Source organism: Eschrichtius robustus, chromosome 12 (assembly GCF_028021215.1).
Source record: "Eschrichtius robustus isolate mEscRob2 chromosome 12, mEscRob2.pri, whole genome shotgun sequence".
Lineage (NCBI taxonomy): Eukaryota > Metazoa > Chordata > Mammalia > Artiodactyla > Eschrichtiidae > Eschrichtius > Eschrichtius robustus.
In genome coordinates, this window is record NC_090835.1 from 31,350,234 (window position 1) to 31,371,465 (window position 21,232).

General features: G+C 41.5%; 1 protein-coding gene across 8 annotated transcripts in view; it reads right to left on the reverse strand.

Annotated features, from left to right (window-relative positions):
* The window catches only part of ABHD6 (abhydrolase domain containing 6, acylglycerol lipase), a 60,172-nt gene that overhangs the window by 18,723 nt on the left and 20,217 nt on the right, over positions 1-21,232 (reverse strand). For all 8 annotated transcript variants that reach the window (XM_068558815.1, XM_068558818.1, XM_068558814.1 and 5 more), the window contains 2 exons: positions 15,919-15,983; positions 7,952-8,104 (listed from right to left, as the gene is read on the reverse strand). In XM_068558815.1, coding sequence (XP_068414916.1) covers positions 7,952-8,070 — 119 coding nt within the window. In that variant the 5' untranslated portion in view covers positions 8,071-8,104; positions 15,919-15,983. The remainder of the gene's footprint in view (positions 1-7,951; positions 8,105-15,918; positions 15,984-21,232) is intronic.

The window sequence follows — 21,232 nt, forward strand, 5'->3', positions numbered from 1 at the left end:
TTGCACCAAAGAGGTAGCCAAGTCTTACAATAGCAAATAGACTAAATGGACCAACTTTAACCCTTTGTGTAAAATAAAGGGAGAGGGAGATGAGGATATATATTCATATTTACTCATATCTGCATACAAAATGCATGGGAGCATATACAAGGTACTACTAAAATGAGTATCTGGAGCGGAGGTGGGAAATACTGTGAGAAGTAGGTGCAGAGGGAACAGCGGTGGGAGGGAGACTTACCATGCTTTTTTTAGTACTTTTTCAATGAATATATTTATTGCCTATTCAAAACATTAAAGACACAATAAAACTGGCTAGCTTAACAGCTCTTCTTATGACAAAACATGCATATTTCATGATATGAAATATGATATGGTAACATGAATTTGTTCACTCATTCATATCCCAGCTCATTCATTTACTGGCTATATGATCATGAAACTCAATTTCCTCATCTATAATATGGGAACGCGTTGCATTCTACTAAGGATATGGTTAAGGTTAAAAGAGATAATCCATTACAAAGTCTGGTTCAATGCCCAACACACGGGAAATATTCAATAAATGGTAGTTTTATTATTACATAAAAAAGATTCTGTCCTTCAAATATATCATTTGCCAAAATTCCAGGGAAAATTGTGGAAAATTTTGTGACAAATATGATAGCCATATAAGTGGAATAATACAATATTTGTTCTTTGGTGTCTGGCTTATTTCACTTAGCATAATGTTTTCAAGGTTCATCCATGTTGTACCCTACATCAGAATTTTATTCCTTTTTAAGGTTGAATAATATCCCATTGCATGTATATACCACATTTTGTTTATCATTCATCTGTTGATGGATATTTGGATTGTTTCCATTTTTTTGGCAATTGTGCATAGTGCTATGTACATTGGTATATAAGTATCTGTTTGAGTCCTTGCTTTCAATTCTTTGGGGTATAGAAGTAGAATTGTTGGATCACATAGTAATTCTGTGTTTAACTTTTTAAGGAACCACTAAACTTTTCCACAGTAGTTATACCACTTTACATTTCTACCAGCAAAGCACAAGGGTTCCAGTTTCTCTACATCCTCACCAACACTTGCTATTTTCCATTTTTTTAATAATAGCCATCCTAATGTGTGTGTAGTATATCACTGTGGTTTTCATTTGCATTTCCCTAAGGACAAGGATGTTGAATATACATTTCTTTTTATTGAGATATAATTTACATACCATAAAATTCACCCTTTTAAATGGTACAACTGAGGTGTTTTTAGTATATTCACAAAGTTGTACAACCATCACCACTAATCCTGGAACATTTTTATCAAAAAGAAACCTGACTGCAAAATAGACACAGATGTAGAAAACAAACGTATGGACACCAAGGGGGGGAAAGGGGGGGTTGGGTAGGAAGAATTGGGAGATTGGGATTGACCTGTATACACTAATATGTATAAAATAGATAACTAATGAGAACCTGCTGTACAGCATAGGGTACTCTACTTCACTTCGCTGTATACAGTAGAAATTAACACAACATTGTAAAACAACTATATCCGCCCCCCCCCCCAAAAAAGCAAATCCTTCTCGCCATTAAGGTGATAGTTGTAAACTAAGTTGATAGTTGTAAACTAAGTTCCCACTTCTCCATTCTCTGGCCATTGAATAAAGCTTGCACTGCTTCAATCTCAAAAAAAAAAAAAAAAAGAAAAAAGAAACCCAACTGAACTATATACTTACAAATAGTTAAAAAGGTAAATTTTATATTGTGTATATTTTACCACAATTAAAAAAGAAAAAGAAAGAAATCCATACCCATGAGCACTCACTCACCATTCTCCTCTGCAGCTCCTGGCAACCACTAGTTTACTTCAAGTCTCTATGGATTTGCCTATTCTAGACATTTCCCATGAATGGGTTCATTCAATATGTGGCCTTTTGTGTCTGGCGTATTTCACTTAGCGTGTTTTCAAGTTCATCCATTATAGAATGTATCAGTATTTCATTCCTTTTTAAGGCTAAATAATATTCCATCGTATGGATATGCCATATCTGTTTATCCATTCAACTGTTGATGGACATTTGGGTTGTTTCTACTTCTCAGCTATTAGGAATAGTGCCACTATGAACATACATATACAAGTTTTCCTATGGACATATGTTTTCTATTCTCTTGGGGGTTCTCAGTTCATGTAGGAGTAGAATTCCTGGGTCATATAGTAGCTTTTTTAAAAAAAAACCTTTTGAGGAACTGCCAGACTGTATTCCAAAGTGGCTACATCATTTCACATTCTCCACTAGCAGTATATGAGGGATCCAATTTCTCTACATCCTTCATTGTTATTTTTTAGAGAAACTTTCAATATAAGTATAAATAATACAGAAAAGTACACATATTATAAGTGTACAGCCTGATGAATCTGCACAAAGTGAATGAACCCATTATCTGCCACCCAGATCAAGGTCTAGACTACGACCAGCATCCCAGATATCTACCTCACGCCTCGCCCCATTAATACCTCCTAAAGGTAACCACTACCTCATTTTCAAACAGGAGAGTTCTGCATGTTTTAGAATTTTATCATACAATAAGTTCTTATTTGTATCTGACTCCTTCCACTCAATATTATGTTTGTAAGGATCATTCATGTTGTAAAATGCAGCATTACTTCTTTCCATTTTCATAGCTATATAGTACTCCATTGTGTGAATAATGGTATGACTATACCTCAATTTATTTATCTATTACAGTATTAATGGACATTGGGTGTTTCCAGTTTGGAGGTATTATAAATGGAGCTGCTATGGAACATTTTTGTATATATCTTTTGATCAATACATACACACACTTCTATTGGGTGAAATTAGTGGGTCATTTTGTCAAACAGTTTTCCAAAGTGGATGAACCAGTTTACACTTCAGTCAACAATACAGCAGATTCTAGTTGTTGCAAATCTATAGTGGGTTAATAGTATCCCGGTAGAATTCATGTCCACCTGGAAACCGTGAATATGACCTTATTTGGAAATAGGGTCTTTGCAGATGTAGTCAAGTTAAGTTGAGGTCATAGTGGATTAGGGTTGGCCTCAAATCCAATGCGACTGGTGTCCTTATAAGAGGGAAATTAGGACACAGAAACACACAGAAGGAAGAACACCATGTGAAGACAGAGGCAGAGACTGGAGTAACACAACTACAAGTCAAGGAATGCCAAGGGTTGCTGGCAACCAGTAGAAGCTAGGGAGGGGGAAATGGAACAGATCCTCCCTCAGAGCTTCCAGAAGGAACCAACCTTGCCAGCGCTTTGATGTAGTATTTCTAGCCTCTAAGACCGTGAGAGAATAAATTTCTGTTGTTGTAAGTCACCCAGTTTGTGGCAATTTGTTACAGCAGCCCTAGGAAACTAATACAACATCCTTGCCAATACTTGGAATTGTCAGTCAGCCCTTTTCATTTTAGCCATTCTGATGGGTGTGAAATGGTATCTCACTGTGGTTTTAATTTGAATATCCCTTAGGGCCAACAAAATTGAGCATCATTTCACATGTTTATTGGCCATTATCTCCCCATCTTTAGGTCAAGTGTATATAATACAACATAACCGTGGGAGTAATATTTCATCACACTCACAGGTTCTGGGGATTACGGAGGTAGTTCTTGGTGGGGCTGTTTTAGTAATTCTACCTGCCAAAGGGGTCAAGTTTGACTTTTTTTCAGATGGATATCTAGTTGACCCAGTCCCCTTTCCCTGCTGCAGAGCAGTGCTACCTGTCACAATTCAAGAGACCATATCTATCTACATCTGCTACCGGACTCTCCTGTCCCGTTGGCTTATTTGTCCTTTGTGCCAATTTCACATTGTCTTGACTGCTGTTGCTTAATAACTAGTCTTGATAGCTGGTAGTGTAAATCATCTAGTATTGTTCTCGTTCAAGACTGTCTTGCTTAATTTGGCTCTTTGCTTTTCCTTATAAATTTAAGAATCAGTTTATTAAATTCCATAAGAAAAAAACCTGCTGGGATTTTAAAACGTGTGTACACTGAATCTACAGGTCACTGTAGGGAAATCTGACATCTCTCTATTGGAAAGTCTTGCAACTCACAAATATTGTCTATCCCCTCCGTTAATTTAGGTTGCTCAAAATTTCTCTCACTAATACTTTGCAGTTTTCTGAGTAAAGGCTTTGCACATTGTTCTTTAGATTTATTCTTAGGTATTTTATATTTGTTGATAAAAGATATTTTTATTTTCTATTTGTTAGTTGCTATTATATAAGAATAAAACTGATTTTTGTTTACTTATCTTGTATTTAGCAATCTTGCCAAATTCACTTTTTTAAAAAAAATTTATTTATTTATTTATTTATTTTTGGCTGTGTTGGGTCTTCGTTGCTGTGCGCAGGCTTTCTCTAGTTGTGGTAAGCGGGGGCTACTCTTCGTTGTGGTGCACGGGCTTCTCACTGCGGTGGCTTCTCTTGTTGCAGAGCATGGGCTCTAGGCACACGGGCTTCAGTAGCTGTGGCGTGCGGCTTCAGTAGTTGTGGGTCGTGGGATCTAGAGTGCAGGCTCAGTAGTTGTGGTGTACGGGCTTAGTTGCTCCGCAGCATGTGGGATCTTCCCGGACCAGGGCTCAAACCCGTGTCCCCTGCATTGGCAGGCAGATTCTTAACCACTGCACCACCAGGGAAGCCCCTCACATTTTTAATTCTAACAAATTATCGATAGATTCTTCTGGACTTTCTACGTACACAATCATGCCATCAGAAACAACATCAGTTTTATTTCCTCTTTTCCAATTATCCTCTTCTCTCTCTTATGTGTATGATTTCTTATCTTGATGGCACAACTGAGCTTCTTTGGGAAAACAAAAATCTTTAAAAATCTGTCTTTTTCATTTGGTGAACAGTTTTGACAGTTTACACAACGAAAGCCAGAGCAGCCCCTGATGTCACCCACAGTGGCCATGGTATCTCCAGCGTGGCTCTCTGTGGACTCTCACAGCCACGTGTTTGCCACCTCCTGCAGGAGCTATCAGAGTACCCATCTCTGTGGAACCGTGCTAGCCACGCTCCAGGGACACTTAGACCCAGAGAGAGTTCTCTGAAGGCTGGCTGTGACCCACCGGGGACACTGTGCCCTGAGGAGCTCAGAAGACCCAGAGGGAAGTCCAGGCGAGAGCACCCCGAGATGCCTTCCTCATACCCATATGCTCACTCGGCAGCGTGGCTTGGGGTATCAGGGATGCCCAGCTACCTCTACTGCCTGCTGTTCCTGTTCACATCGCAATCCTGAAAATTAACTTGGCTAAGCCAGGTCTGCAGGGTGAACCTATGGGTGGTCGTTACGGGCAGCGGAGTAAAATCAAGGTCTTTGGAGGAGTAGCTGTGGTTAAGGGACATAAGTGACTCACAGCAAAGCTGCTCATCCTATGACAACCACTGTGAAAGTGTCCCTTGCAGTGAGGTGATTTGAAGGAAACAGGCTGTGCATTTCAGTGGGGTGGGGGAAGCCGCTCACAGGAATTCCGGCGACTCTGCAATGGCATTACGGGTTCTATTACTATAATCACTGCCCCTCTGCCACAGCGCAACCCGGCATAATCCAAAAGGATTTCTAGGATTTTCATCCTCCCCAGCCAACGGGGTTTCTTCTTGGCCTGTGTGGCTGCGTTCACAAAATAAAGAGCATTGTGTTCATTCTCCGGCTACAGCCCTGAGTGAAGTGACAGGCATGGGCAGGCTTTAAGGTCACCTGCATCTGCGCCGTCAAATAATAAAGGACTGAATGTTCTCTGTGGGGCCTCGCTGGGTTTTGGTGGTATTACTTGTTAATAAAAGTGAATTATTTGCTATGAGGCATTATTCATAATAGCAAAAAGTGGAAACAACACAAATGTCCATTTGGATAAATAAAATGTGGTATAACCATACAATGGACCATTATTCAGCCATCACAATGAACAAAGTACAGATACACGCTGCAGCATGAGTAAGCCTTGAAAAGCGCAAGAAGCCAGACCCAAAAAAACCACAAATCGTACGATCTCATTTATATGAAATGTCCACAACAGGCAAATCCGAAGAGACAGAAGGTAGATTACTAGTTACCAGGGGATGAAGAGAGGGAGTAGAAAACTGGGAGTACCTGCTAACAAGTAGGGGGGTTCTTTTGCGGGAGATGGAAATGTTCTCAATGAGATAGTGGTAATTCACAGTACGGAGAATATATTAAAGCCAATTAAATGCACACTTTAAAATGGTGAAGTTTAAATTATATGAATTTTAACTCAAAAAAGTGAATTATTTGCTATGAAGTTAATTTTCTCTTGAGAGATCAAGCATCAAAATTATTCTAACATTCTGACTCTGAAAGCCTTCTCCGTGATGGCCCAAGGAACTTGGGTGTTGGGGGACTCTGCAGCAGAGGCTGGTTTCCGCATGTGGTGGCAGGTAGAATAATCACACCTCTGCATGCAGCCATGTACATGATTATGGGTCACATCGCTGAACTGCATTCTCTGCTTCACTTCAAGAAAAATGAAATTTGCATGTGGAGGTCCACGGTGCCTCTGCAGGGTGGAGAGGGGCACACCACTCTGGCCTCTCCATGTCAGGGGCCACATGGGAGCCCTGGCCCCAACGCACTCCTACTGCCAGTGCTTCAAGGGCAATGGCATTTAAGCAGCCGGAATCTTAGCTTCATCAATGCGGAGGCGGGTCCTGGGTGACCCTATGAAGGGGTCATCACCTCCCCACAAGAGTGAGTGAAACATGAAAGCTCCCTTCTGTTCAATTAGCTTCTTTTCAAGGATCAGAGCCCGGCTGGCAGGCGGAAAATTCCACACTCTAATGAAACAAAAGGGAGCCAGAAGGGAGGGCAGATAAAGGGCACAAGCACAACCTCCCTGCATTCTTCTCTCGGGGCACAGAAGGCAGTCCTAAGTTCCAGAAGTCCTGATAAAATCTCAGTGTGCTTCCCTACGGCACAGAGAGGAACCAGGTCTATTTCAGTATTTCCTTCATCATGGCACGAATCCATGGGAGTGTAAGAGGTGATTTTATTTGGTAAATGGACTGTGGCATGAAAAGTCCCTGAAGCACATCATGAGAAAGCTTCTCTCTTTTCAACTGTTAACCTTCTGACTCCATCAAGGAGAAAGGCTCTATACCTTTCACACCTCTCAGACTTTGTACCAAAGAGAAAGGAGAGAGTCTTTGGTAGGCAATAGTATCTAAGCTAGAATTTATGAACATAGTTTAATGGCATTGTGCTTATTTTTACTTTCTTATATTAATCTAATATTTTTGGCATGTATGGCAAGCTTTCCACTTAAGGTAGTGATATGTCACTCTTAAATTGATTGAAGGTTTTCTTAAAAAGTCACTCTAAAGAAAATACAAAACGAAAGTAGAGGTGGTACGCAGATAGAGCAAGAAGCATAAAGGTGATTCAAGAATGACAGAAGTTTTGGAAACTTCTTTTCCTTTCCATCACTTTACTAATGAACACTTTTTTTTTTTTTTTTTGGCATCCCTGGGTGGGCGCGACTAATGATTGCTTTTAAAAAAACCTAAAACCATTCTGTCTTACCCATGCCATCTCCACGATCCTGCTCTTTCTGACTCATTTTTCAGTGCATTTCACTGCACCTGTCAAGACATCACTGGATCAGAATCCAACGACCAAGAAAAACCAAAGGAATTCCCATGAATCAGTGACGTTGGGAGACAGGGTGGTCTCCTGAGCAAAGACACCATCAGAAACCTGGAAGAATTTACCTGGGGAGAAGCTACCACTACTTCAGGAACACTCCCAGCATTCAAGAAAGGATGTCTTTCAACTTTTCTGTAAGTTTGAAATATTTCATGATAAATGTTGAACAGCCACAACCAAAAAGGACAAGCAGAGAAGATGGCGTGGCCATGATACTCCTGAAAACTTGAACTATAAAATGAACTTACCAGTAATAGATTCTTATCAGTGCCGAAGGCCACAGGAGAAATGAGGCTACAAACGCCAGGATCGGGATGGCCAGCGTCCCGCCCGCGATCACAAACATGTTAACCACGTCAAGATCCATCCTGCTCTTTAGGGCTGGCTGACACCTGCAGGGGCTGAAGAGAGAGACAGCATTGAAAAACTCCGTCTCAGGGACTTCCCTGATGGTGCAGTGGTTAAGAATCTACCTGCCAATGCACGGGACACGGGTTCGATCCCTGGTCCGGGAAGATCCCACATGCACTGCAGCAACTAAGCCCGCGAGCCACAACTACTGAGCCTGCATGCCACAACTACTGAAGCCTGCGCGCCTAGAGCCCGTGCTCCACAACAAGAGAAGCCACCACAATGGGAAGCTTGCGCACGGCAACAAAGAATAGCCTCAGCTCGCCGCAGCTAAAGAAAGCCCACGTGCAGCAACAAAGACCCAATGCGGCCAAAAATAAATAAAAATTTTCTTTTAAATTAAAAAAAAAAAAAGAAAGTCCATCTCAGGAGACAAGGTGAAGGAGCAAAGCGGAACAGAGAAGTGAATGACACAGAATGAGAGCAAGGATCAGAAGGAAACACAAGTAGGCAAATTCTTTAAAAAATCTAAACAGGCAGGACAACTAAATGTAATGAGGAATCCTTAAGATGATCCTGGATTTTTTTTTAAGCTATAAAGGAAACTGTGGGGACAACTGGGGAAATCTGAGTAAGGACTGGTTATTAGATAATATTATTGTATTAGTGAGCGTGGTGATGAAATTGTGGTTATGTTTATATGTAAGAGAACGTCCTTGTTCCTAGCGTCTGCTGAAGTATTAAGAGATAAAGAATAGTAATATCTGCCACTCACTTTTAAAAGTTGAGGAGAGAAAAAATGTATATGTGTGTGTGTGTGTGTGAACGTGTGTGCATCTGAGTGTACACGTGTGTGCACGTGTGTGCATGCATGTGGTGCATGCGTGGGTGCATCTGGGTTTGCCTGCATGTGTGTGCATGTGTGCGTGTGTGTGTGTAGGGGAGGGAGAAATAAAGTAACTGTGGTGAAATGTACTGGTAACCTCTAACTTTCCTATTAGGTTTGCAATTTTTAAAAATGAAAAGTTAGGGAGGACAGAAGACCTGAAAGGAAGGAAGAGAGGAAGGAAAAAATACACATGTACACATGGATGCTTATCTATATACAGACTATCACTGGAAGGTGTACAAGAAACCAGCAACAGTGGTTGCATCTGAGGTGGGGAATCAGATGGGTGTCAGGGATAGAGGGAGACTTGCTTTTCACGGTCTACGCTTTAAAATCTTTGGTTATGTATCATGTACAGGCATAGACTTCAAATATAAGTAATATACAGTAAAAAGTTAGGAGGGAACACATCAGAACAGCAGAGTTTTCAGTATACTTTCTGATGTCCTACCATAGACTTGGTGGACACATCTGAAGGCTAGGATGTGAGCTCCAGGAGGGGAGGGACTGTATCCCCAGCATTCAGACTAGGGCCTGACCCATTTCTAGGCACTCTAGAAATCACCACTGAATTAGAGGTCCCCACCCAGTCCTGTCTCATGAACTCACTCACAACATGGTTTACTTTTTTTCATGGAATAAAAAATATTTCAAGTCCCGTCATCCTCCCCAATAGAGAAAACAACTCCTGCAAGGATCTGTAAGTCAGGTGTGGCCCTTCGCCATCTGAGGACTTGGCCACTTGTGTTAAGTGTGCATCTCACTAACATAAAAAAGAGCCTTCTTCAAGAAAAAGCAAACATCTAGCAAATCATGGTCTTCCTTATATTTCCTGTGAAATGGAAGGCTTTGTCCCATACACCTCTATCAACTGATGTGTGTTTCAATTTTATAATGATTTCATGATGGCACAGTATGACCACTGAGCATGGGGGTCAGCCAACTTTTTCTGTAAAGGGCAGATGATAAATATTTCAGCATTGCGGGTTATAAGGTCTCTGTCGCAACTCTTCAAGCTGCCCTTGTAGTGAGACAGCAGCCATATAACATGTAATGAATGGGTGTGACTATGTGCCAATAAAATTTTATTGTAATAAACAGCCTTCAGGTTGTAATTTGCTAACCCTTTATTGAGCACACCAACTCCATCAAACAGGCAAGGTGAGTGTTTTATTCCCTAATTATAGGCTGAGGCAACTAAGGCACAGAGAGGTTAAGTAACTTGCCCAAGGTCACTCAGCTGGTAGTCATGATTATAAAACAAGTTTCTGACTTGGACCCACTCTTTGTGCTCCTAACTCCACTTGGTCTAATTTTTTTCAAATGGCCTTTTCTCAATCTTTGTAACCTCTCTGCTGTTAAATACCCACATTTGTCACCCCTGATTTCTCCATGAAGATGTGACATCTCCATTTAGATGTTTGGTCTCTTGTGAGAGGTTTGGTGAAACAAGCCCCTTGGTCTAGAGGGGGAAACAGATACATCTGTTGGTGGGTTAGATGGTTCCTTTCAGTTTCACACACACTCTATCCGGGGACAGTACTGAGTCTACGGTAATGAAAGCTGCTGCGTTCTCAAGGGCAGAAGCACTGTCTGGGTTTCTGATTCAACTGTCCTCTCAGTTTCTCAGTCACTGTAAACACTTTTTCCAGCACACTTATATCACTGGCCTCTATCTCCTCCTAGAACCAGAGCTCCTAGAGGGTAGGAATAATCATACATGTTCTTTCTCAGTGCCTAGAATAAGCCCAGGACACAAATAAGGTGCAAATGAATTAATGAAAATCGAAGTTACAAAATGGGTTCAATCCTATTTGTCTTAGGGACAACCACTCCCAATGATGCTATAAGAGACCTGACTTTTCTCTCTTTCAATAATTACAAAACTCCCCAGAGGAGTCACCTATTTAATGCTGGGTACAATTTACGGTGCTACAAAGGCCCCACCGCCAAGGGGTAAGCAAGTTAATCACAGAGTGAAGGGAATTTTACGAATCTATGTGAATAGTGTGGGTCACAAGAGCTGATGAAGATGGGAAAGGTCAGATTCAAGAGGACTTTTCCACATCACATAAAGGCCTTAAAAACTGCTGAGGGTCACCATGAATTCTGATTCCTGAGCTGCAGGAAGTTAATTGCATGATGTTCTTTTAGACTAGGAATGAGAACATTTTATGCCCAAAGCCATATATGTCACAGACTCTGACACTGGAGATGGGAGCCCCAACATGAAGTCATGATCATCAAAAAGAAACCTCATGGCTTCATCAATGCCTGCTAGGGATGTCACAGTCAGTTTGGGGGAAGGTTTTATCGGGCTCCATCCTCCACTTAACGGCAGAATAAAGTCTTTAATAAGGAGCTTTTGCAGAACATCATCAATTTAGCAAGGCTTGGACTTGTTACAAAGAATCCTGCACACTTTCCCTGATGACATCAAATACAGACAGGCCCTGAGTCAAGACACTAATGTTTTCTGAGTTTTCTATAAAGAGCTGACCATTATTCCTACCTCTGCAACATCCTTCGTTTTACAAAGGACTTGCCCCAGCCTTTGAAAAGGCAGCTGCCCTACCCTGCTGGGGTTTGTTTATAGGATGTTCTATGTACCTAAGGCGGAAGCTGGACACAGAAAAACTGAAGCCTTGTGAACCCAGAATCACCAATGACTGAACATCAACTAAGGGGTAGAGCGTGGAGCTTCCCTAAGCACAGGGCCCAAACAACTGATGTTTGCAAGATGACTTCAGGGCGCAGGAGAACACTCAGGGCTACACAGCATCAGGTAACACTCACATTCATACTGAGAAAGTCATCTCTTTGCAGTTCTTTTCCCACCCTGCTTAGGTCAAAGAGAAACTCTCAGTGTGGTTATTAAATAGCTTTCTAACCCTTGAGCCTCCCGCAGGCAACAGTATCTAGCTATTTAATAACGTTGTTTGTGTTGATTTTTATGGATATTTTCAGTTTACGGTAGTGATGCACATTAATCTAAGTTAAAAGAAGGAAATGAGTTCAAGAAAAATGCTAATAGGTGATACACGGATCTGGTGAACATCATGGTGGTGACAGATGAATGGCTGCCACTGGGGCAGATGTGTGTGATGGACGGGGGTGGGGCGCTCCGCTGGCTCTTCCACGCACCGGCTGGGAGACCTTGGTTTCCTCATCTATTAATGAGAACATTCGTCCAAAACATCTCGTCCGCCTTTTCCTACTCTGGTGACTCAAAACATTTCTGAAATTATGCCAGACAACTGAAGAGTAGGATCTGGCTGGCTCCCCACGAGAATCTCGTTCCCTGTTACATTTTTCCCAAAACCTAAAACAGTATCTGGGAAATATCTGGTGCGTGGTAACGTTTGATAATGTTTTGGTGTTCGATAATGGCTGAATAGACTGAAAAAGAAAAATGAACTCGTTTTACGTATCTGGTGTGTCACGTGAGACAGCCCAGTGTTAATGACAGTGATTTCAGCAGCTTTGCGGCACAGTCTAACACGAGGGGACATCAGGAAGGAGAGCTGGCCTTTATGGTACCAGGGAGGGTAACACGCTCTCACCCCGAGACCGGAGCCTGCCACGTGGCCTTCCCCTGTTAACATCCAAGCTGTGCATTCAGGGCCTTTATCTCTGAGCGCAGGGACAAAAATTAATCAGTAGATCCAGATAAACATTGGACTCATGTTCCCAAGTTTAGTCGGGGGTTAGAGGTCAGGCATAACGTATCACAATTGTCTTTTAATGTTCTCACTGACTTTTAAAACCCGTCATCCTGAGTTCTGATACTTTAATCTTAAGGTATAAAGCAAAATTCCAAGAATAAATAGAATGTAAAACACTTTTATAGAATCTTGCCTTCCCCTGGACATCTACTCATATGCCATCAATTTTGACAAACTAAAGTCCTGGTCTCTTCAAAATAATGATTATTTTAATAACTATAGCAACAACAATAATGACCATGGCCACTACCACCATAGCCAAAGATAGAAGAGCGACAGCCTCCATGTATTGGATGACTGCTGTATGCCAGGCCCCATGCAGGTGGTTCACATACATCCTCTCATTTTATCCTGCACAACACTGGGAGTAAGAAGCATTTCTCACATTTTAAAGATGGAGAAACTGAAGCTTACAGAAGTTGTTAACAAATGCCCCCAAGGTCACCTGACTGGTACATGGCATGAGCTGCATTTCAATCCAATCCTGTAGGTGTGCCTGGCTCATGCTACCTTTGCCTTCTCTCAGCACTTGCTAAGCAGATATTTATTGTGCATCAATTACACAAAAGGCACAGGAGTTCAGTGTTCCCAGTTCAGTGTTCCCATAGACATTCTTTGCACTTCTCCAGAACTATTTTAAGAGGAAGTAACATGCTAACTTTACAAGTTAACAACTTGTTACCTTATTGTTGCTGGTGTCTTTGAAAAACTAACCAGTGCTGGGACTTCCCTGGTGGTCCAGTGGTAAAGAATCCGCCTTACAATGCAGGCAACTAAGCCCTGCGGGCCTCAACTAGAGAGCCTGCTAGAGCCCACACGCTCTGGAACCCGCGCGCCACGACTAAAGAAGAGAAAACCCGCACGCCACAACTAGAGAGAAACCCGCACACCACAACGAAGAGCCCATGTGCCGCTACTAAGAACTGACACACCCAAAAAAGACCAAAAAACAACAACAACAAAAAACTAACCAGTGCTGCTCATAATTTTTTTCTTTAATTCTACAATATAAAAATTCTTTCCACAGTGTTTTCCACCTGGAAAAAGCACTAAGTTCTTGAAATCTGAGTATAAAATCCCAGCTGTTAAACATTGTTGCATCTACCCAACACTGATTTCTGAAACTAGGTTCTTTTTTTTTTTAATAAATTTTTTAAATTAATTAATTTATTTTATTTATTTAGTTTTGGCTGCGTTGGGTCTTCCTTGCTGCGTGCGTGCTTTCTCTAGTTGAGGCGAGTGGGGGCTACTCTTCCTTGCGGTGCGTGGGCTTCTCACTGCAGTGGCTTCTCTTGTTGCGGAGGATGGGCTCAAGGCGCGCAGGCTTCAGTAGTTGTGGCACGTGGGCTCAGTAGTTGTGGCTCGCGGGCTCTAGAGCGCAGGCTCAGTAGTTGTGGCGCACGGGCTTAGCTGCTCCGTGGCATGTGCGATCTTCTCGGACCAGGGCTCAAACCCGTGTCCCCTGCATTGGCAGGCGGATTCTTAACCACTGTGCCACCAGGGAAGCCCTGAAACTAGGTTCTTGGAAAGATAAACCGATTCCTCAAAACTATCACTAATGACCAACAGTTAAAAAAGATACTAAGATTCTCTTGTATGGAAGCCCCAGGATCGATGAGACAGAGTAATTTGAGAAATGAGCAGTTCTAACGCCTCGTCACAGTAATCTTCTCCATCGTGAAGGAAAATCACACTGAAAGTTCCAAGGAAGTAGTTAAGCCTGCCCAGTCATCACTGAAAGTGTGGCACGACCCTAGGATTGCTGCCATAAGGTGCTCACCTCTGCCCTCCTGGCCTTGTCTCCCCCTCACTCTGGCTGAGCCCATTCCTCCTCTGTACTTGGCAGCTCAGACACCCCTGCTGTTCAGACAAGCCATGGCTCTGAGCATGCATAGCCTGGTTCCTAAAATTCTCTGCTCCCGCTCTCCCCTGATAGTCCCATGATGCTCTCCTTACCTGCCCCCTTGAACAGTCCCGTGATGTGCTCTTCATTGTCTTCCTGGAAGAGCTCACCATATCTACACCCTCTGCCACTCCCTCCTACAGGAAACGCGAAAATCAACATACCTGGCCAGGACCTTCTTCCAGACTTTTCCAGAAGCCTGCTTGACTATCTCCATGACCCAAAAGTCCTGTCCTACAAGGTCTTAGGTACATCTCTCCCCTTGCTCCTGACTTGTCGATTTCTGCCAACAGTATCCCCATCAGTCTGGCCTCCCAGACTCCGATGCATCTTTCACTCTTCCTCCTTGCTCAACACTCCTGTCAGGCAACGGCAGGGAGGTGCCAGTGCTGGAGCCAACTTGTCTGAGTCTAGACAAACTGCACTGTTTATAGGTGGCTATTTAAATTTAAATTAATTAGATAAAATTCAAAGTTCAGTCCTTCAGTCACATCCATCACATTGTAAATGCTTGAGAGTCACATATGAATAGGAGCTGCTGCACTGGACAGCACAGTTTTAGGGGGTCTACACCCCCGAAAGCCTCTTGCAACCAATTCCTTTGGCTTAACATTTACTAGGAATGTCATGGGGGAAGAAACATTTCCACCAGGTGTGAGACTTTGTAGGAGTCAGACCACAGCTCCCTCAGCCACCACACTGCATCCAGGTCCTCATCTCTCCTTGCTCCCATTTCTGTGAAGACTGCTCTTTCACACCCCATTCAGTCCTTCCACCACCAGCTGCCAGAGGAATCTTCTCAGCTCACGCCAAGGACTGGGGGCTCTGGTCTAGTGTGAACTCTGAGCACTCCGTATGATCTCGACTCAACTTCCTGGCCCCCACCTCCGCCTGCACCCCAAATATCCAACTCCTACCCCCAAGAAAGCCCCGCACAGCCTCACACTTCATCTTTCTCACACTGTCCCCTTCGTGAGGAGCACTCCCTGTCCCGCCTGCCTGATGAACTCCTCTCTGCCTTTGGGGCTGATTCAAGTGTCACACTCCCCAGGAAAGCATCCTGGTCCCCACGGGCCCAGGTCTTCTCGACTCCCTTCAAACTCAGAGCCCTGCTCCAGGCACAGTCTTTGAGAAGGGAGGGCTTTTGGATATATATCTTGTGCTTTAAAAATCTTCAGGTGTCCAATCCCCTCCCCACCAGACCTACTGAAACAGAGAACACCTCTGCCCCCAAATAGGCTGGCCTGCAGAAGGGTGCCAGGGAGCTTACAGAGTAGCCCCACTCTCATTAAAGGGCTGCCTGTTTTTCCCCCCCTGTAATATATGGTGTTAAAAATCCATACTCACTCTTTGAAGAGCACAGCCTTCTTTCCCAACTGCTACTGGCTCTGGCAGAAGCTGAAAATGAGACTCTGGAATCAAAGGAAAGAAAATGACAAAGCATTAAATCATATTAGAGAATATGAATGAAGTGCTAACAACCAACCAGCAAGGGGGAACATCTCCTCCTTGGCACAGGAGAATTGCAAATATCCTGTGGCTTTAAAGTTCCCTCCGGTTCAGGTCACCTCCCCTAATTAAACAACCTGCGCAAAGGGTAGGCAGGGCAAGTGAGATAAAGAGCTTGGCCAGGAGGGTGTGAAGGTCAGAGAAGGAATCTGTGATGAGGATAAAGCATGGGACTGAGCTGGTGATTCCTGGGCTGCAGGAACGAGAAAGGCAATAAGGGAAACAGGCATGCTTGGGTGAGAGGAGGTTCTGAAGGCTTCAAACTTAACTAAGACCTTCAAATAAAGATTAAAACTCCCCTTCTCCATCTGGGGTTAGGGTTACCTAAAGTTATACTCAGAAAGGAATGAGAGGAAGGTGGCAACCAATGGGCAAATGAATACAATATTTCTACTAGAGTGGCTAGAGAGAGGGGACCACAAAGCTCAAAAACTGGGCTGGACAGAGCAGAGATGCTGGCAAAGGCACTGCAGCAGAAAAATGAGAAGACGGGTAGATGGGTGATTGAAGGTAAATCCACAAAACCCCTGAATTATTTCAGAGGGGTCAAGGAATTAAACATAAAAAAATAACACCAAGATAGCCTCATCCACCAGAGAGCAGACAGCAGAAGCAAGAAGAACTACAATCCTGCAGCCTGTGGAACAAAAACCACATTCACAGAAAGATAGACAAGATGAAAAGGCAGAGGGCTATGTACCAGATGAAAGAACAAGATAAAACCCCAGAAAAACAACTAAATGAAGTGGAGATAGGGAACCTTCCAGAAAAAGAATTCAGAATAACGATAGTGAAGATGGTCCAGGACCTCAGAAAAAGAATGGAGGCAAAGATGGAGAAGATGCAAGAAATGTTTAACAAAGACCTAGAAGAATTAAAGAACAAACAAACAGAGATGAACAATACAATAACTGAAATGAAAACTACACTAGAAGGAATTAATAGAAGCATAACTGAGGCAGAAGAACGGATAAGTGACCTGGAACACAGAATGGTGGAATTCACTGCTGCGGAACACAACAAAGAAAAAAGAATGAAAAGAAATGAAGACAGCCTAAAAGACCTCAGGGACAACATTAAATGTAACAACATTCACATTATAGGGGTCCCAGAAGGAGAAGAGAGAGAGAAAGGACCACAGAAAATATTTGAAGAGATTATAGGCAAAAACTTCCCTAACATGGGAAAGGAAACAGCCACCCAAGTCCAGGAAGCGCAGCGAGTCCCATACAGGATAAACCTAAGGAGAAACACGCTGAGACACACAGTAATCAAACTGGCAAATATTAAAGACAAAGAAAAATTACTGAAAGCAGCAAGGGAAAAACGACAAATAACATACAAGGGAACTCCCATAAGGTTAACCGCTGATTTCTCAGCAGAAACTCTACAAGCCAGAAGGGAGTGGCATGATATACTTAAAGTGATGAAAGGGAAGAACCTACAACCAAGATTACTCTACCCGGCAAGGATCTCATTCAGATTCGATGGAGAAATCAAAAGCTTTACAGACAAGCAAAAGCTAAGAGAATTCAGCACCACCAAACCAGCTCTACAACAAATGCTAAAGGAACTTCTCTACGTGGGAAACACAAGAGAAGAAAAGGACCTACAAAAACAAACCCAAAACAATTAAGAAAATGGTCATAGGAACATACATATTGATAATTACCTTAAATGTGAATGGATTAAATGCTCCAACCAAAAGACACAAGCTCGCTGAATGGACACAAAAACAAGACCCATATATATGCTGTCTACAAGAGACCCACTTCAGACCTAGGGACACATACAGACTGAAAGTGAAGGGATGAAAAAAGATATTCCATGCAAATGGAAATCAAAAGAAAGCTGGAATAGCAATACTCATATCAGATAAAATAGACTTTAAAATAAAGAATGTTACAAGAGACAAGGAAGGACACTACATAATGATCAAGCGATCAATCCAAGAACAACATATAACAATTATAAATATATATGCACCCAACATAGGAGCACCTCAATATATAAGGCAACTGCCAACAGCTATAAAAGAGGAAATCGACAGTAACACAGTAATAGTGCGGGACTTTAACACCTCACTTACACCAATGGACAGATCATCCAAAATGAAAATAAATAAGGACACAGAAGCTTTAAATGACACAATAGACCAGACAGATTTAATTGATATTTATAGGACATTCCATCTAAAAACAGCAGATTACACTTTCTTCTCAAGTGCGACGGAACATTCTCCAGGATAGAGCACATCTTGGGTCACAAATCAAGCCTCAGTAAATTTAAGAAAATTGAAATCATATCAATCATCTTTTCTGACCACAATGTTATGAGATTAGAAATCAATTACAGGAAAAAAAAGTAAAAAAGACAAACACATGGAGGCTAAACAGTACATTACTAAATAACCAAGAGATCACTGAAGAAATCAAAGAGGAAATCAAAAAATACCTAGAGACAAATGACAATGAAAACACGACCATCCAAAACCTATGGGATGCAGCAAAAGCAGTTCTAAGAGGGAAGTTTATAGCTATACAAGCCTACCTCAAGAAACAAGAAAAATCTCAAATAAACAATCTAACCTTACACCTAAAGGAACTAGAGAAAGAAGAACAAACAAAACCCAAAGTTAGCAGAAGGAAAGAAATCATAAAGATCAGAGAAGAAATAAATGAAATAGAAACAAAGAAAACAAGAGCAAAGATCAATAAAACTAAAAGCTGGTTCTTTGAGAAGATAAACAAAATTGATAAACCATTAGCCAGACTCATCAAGAAAAAGAGGGAGAGGACTCAAATCAATAAAATTAGAAATGAAAAAGGAGAAGTTACAACAGACACCGCAGAAATACAAAGCATCCTAAGAGACTACTACAAGCAACTCCATGCCAACAAAATGGACAACCTGGAAGAAATGGACAAATTCTTAGAAAGGTATAACCCTCCAAGACTGAACCAGGAAGAAATAGAAAATATGAACAGACCAATCACAAGTAATGAAATTGAAACTCTGATTAAAAATCTTCCAACAAACAAAAGTCCAGGACCAGATGGCTTCACAGGTGAATTCTATCAAACATTTAGAGAAGAGCTAACACCCATCCTTCTCAAACTCTTCCAAAAAATTGCAGAGGAAGGAACACTCCCAAACTCATTCTATGAGGCCACCATCACCCTGATACCAAAAGCAAACAAAGATACTACAAAAAAAGAAAATTACAGACCAATATCCCTGATGAATATAGATGCAAAAATCCTCAACAAAATACTAGCAAACAGAATCCAACAACACATTAAAAGGATCATACACCATGATCAAGTGGGATTTACCCCAGGGATGCAAGGATTCTTCAATATACGCAAATCAATCAATGTGATACACCATATTAACAAATTGAAGAATAAAATCCATATGATCATCTCAATAGATGCAGAAAAAGCTTTTGACAAAATTCAACAACCATTTATGATAAAAACTCTCCAGAAAGTGGGCATAGAGGGAACCTACGTCAACATAATAAAGGCCATATATGACAAACCCACAGCAAACATCATTCTCAATGGTGAAAAACTGAAAGCATTTCCTCTAAGATCAGGAACGAGACAAGGATGTCCACTCTCACCACTATTATTCAACATAGTTTTGGAAGTCCTAGCCACGGCAATCAGAGAAGAAAAAGAAATAAAAGAAACACAAATTGGAAAAGAAGAAGTAAAACTGTCACTGTTTGCAAATGACATGATATTATACATAGAGAATCCTAAAGGTGCCACCAGAAAACTATTAGATCTAATCAATGAATTTGGTAAAGTTGCAGGATACAAAATTAATGCACAGAAATCTCTTGCATTCCTACACACTAATGATGAGAAATCTGAAAGAGAAATTAAGGAAACACTCCCATTTACCATTGCAACAAAAAAAATAAAATACCTAGGAATAAACCTACCTAGGGAGACAAAAGACCTGTATTCAGAAAACTATAAGACACTGATGAAAGAAATTAAAGATGATACCAAGAGATGGAGAGATATACCATGTTCTTGGATTGGAAGAATCAATACTGTAAAAATGACTATACTACTCAAAGCAATCTACAGATTCAGTGCAATCCCTATCAAATTACCAATGGCATTTTTTACGGAACTAGAACAAAAAATCTTAAAATTTGTATAGAAATACAAAAGACCCTGAATAGCCAAAGCAGTCTTGAGAGAAAAAAACGGAGCTGGAGGAATCAGACTCCCTGACTTCAGACTATACTACAAAGCTACAGTAATCAAGACAATATGGTACTGGCACAAAAACAGAAACATAGATCAATGGAACAAGAGAGAAAGTCCAGAGATAAACCCATGCACCTATGGTCAACTAATCTATGGCAAAGGAGGCAAGGATATACAGTGGAGAAAAGACAGTCTCTTCAATAAGTGGTGCTGGGAAAACTGGACAGCTACATGTAAAAGAATGAAATTAGAACACTCCCTAACACCATACACAAAAATAAACTCAAAATGGATTAGAGACCTAAATGTAAGACTGGACACTATAAAAGTCTTAGAGGAAACCATAGGAAGAACACTCTTTGACATAAATCATAGCAAGATGTTTTTTGATCCACCTCCTAGAGTAATGGAAATAAAAACAAATATAAACAAATGGGACTTAATGAAACTTAAAAGCTTTTGCACAGCAAAGGAAACCATAAACAAGACGAAAAGACAACCCTCAGAATGGGAGAAAATATCTGCAAACGAATCAACGGACAAAGGATTAATCTCCAAAATATATAAACAGCTCATGCAGCTCAATATTAAAAAAACAAACAACCCAATCCAAAAATGGGCAGAAGTCCTAAATAGACATTTCTCCAAAGAAGACATACAGATGGCCAAGAAGCACATGAAAAGCTGCTCAGCATCACTCATTATTAGAGAAATGCAAATCAAAACTACAATGAGGTATCACCTCATACCAGTTAGAATGGGCATCATCAGAAAATCTACAAACAACAAATGCTGGAGAGGGTGTGGAGAAAAGGGAATCCTCTTGCACTGTTGGTGGGAATGTAAATTGATACAGCCACTATAGAGAACAGTATGGAGGTTCCTTAAAAAACTAAAAATAGAATTACCATATGACCCAG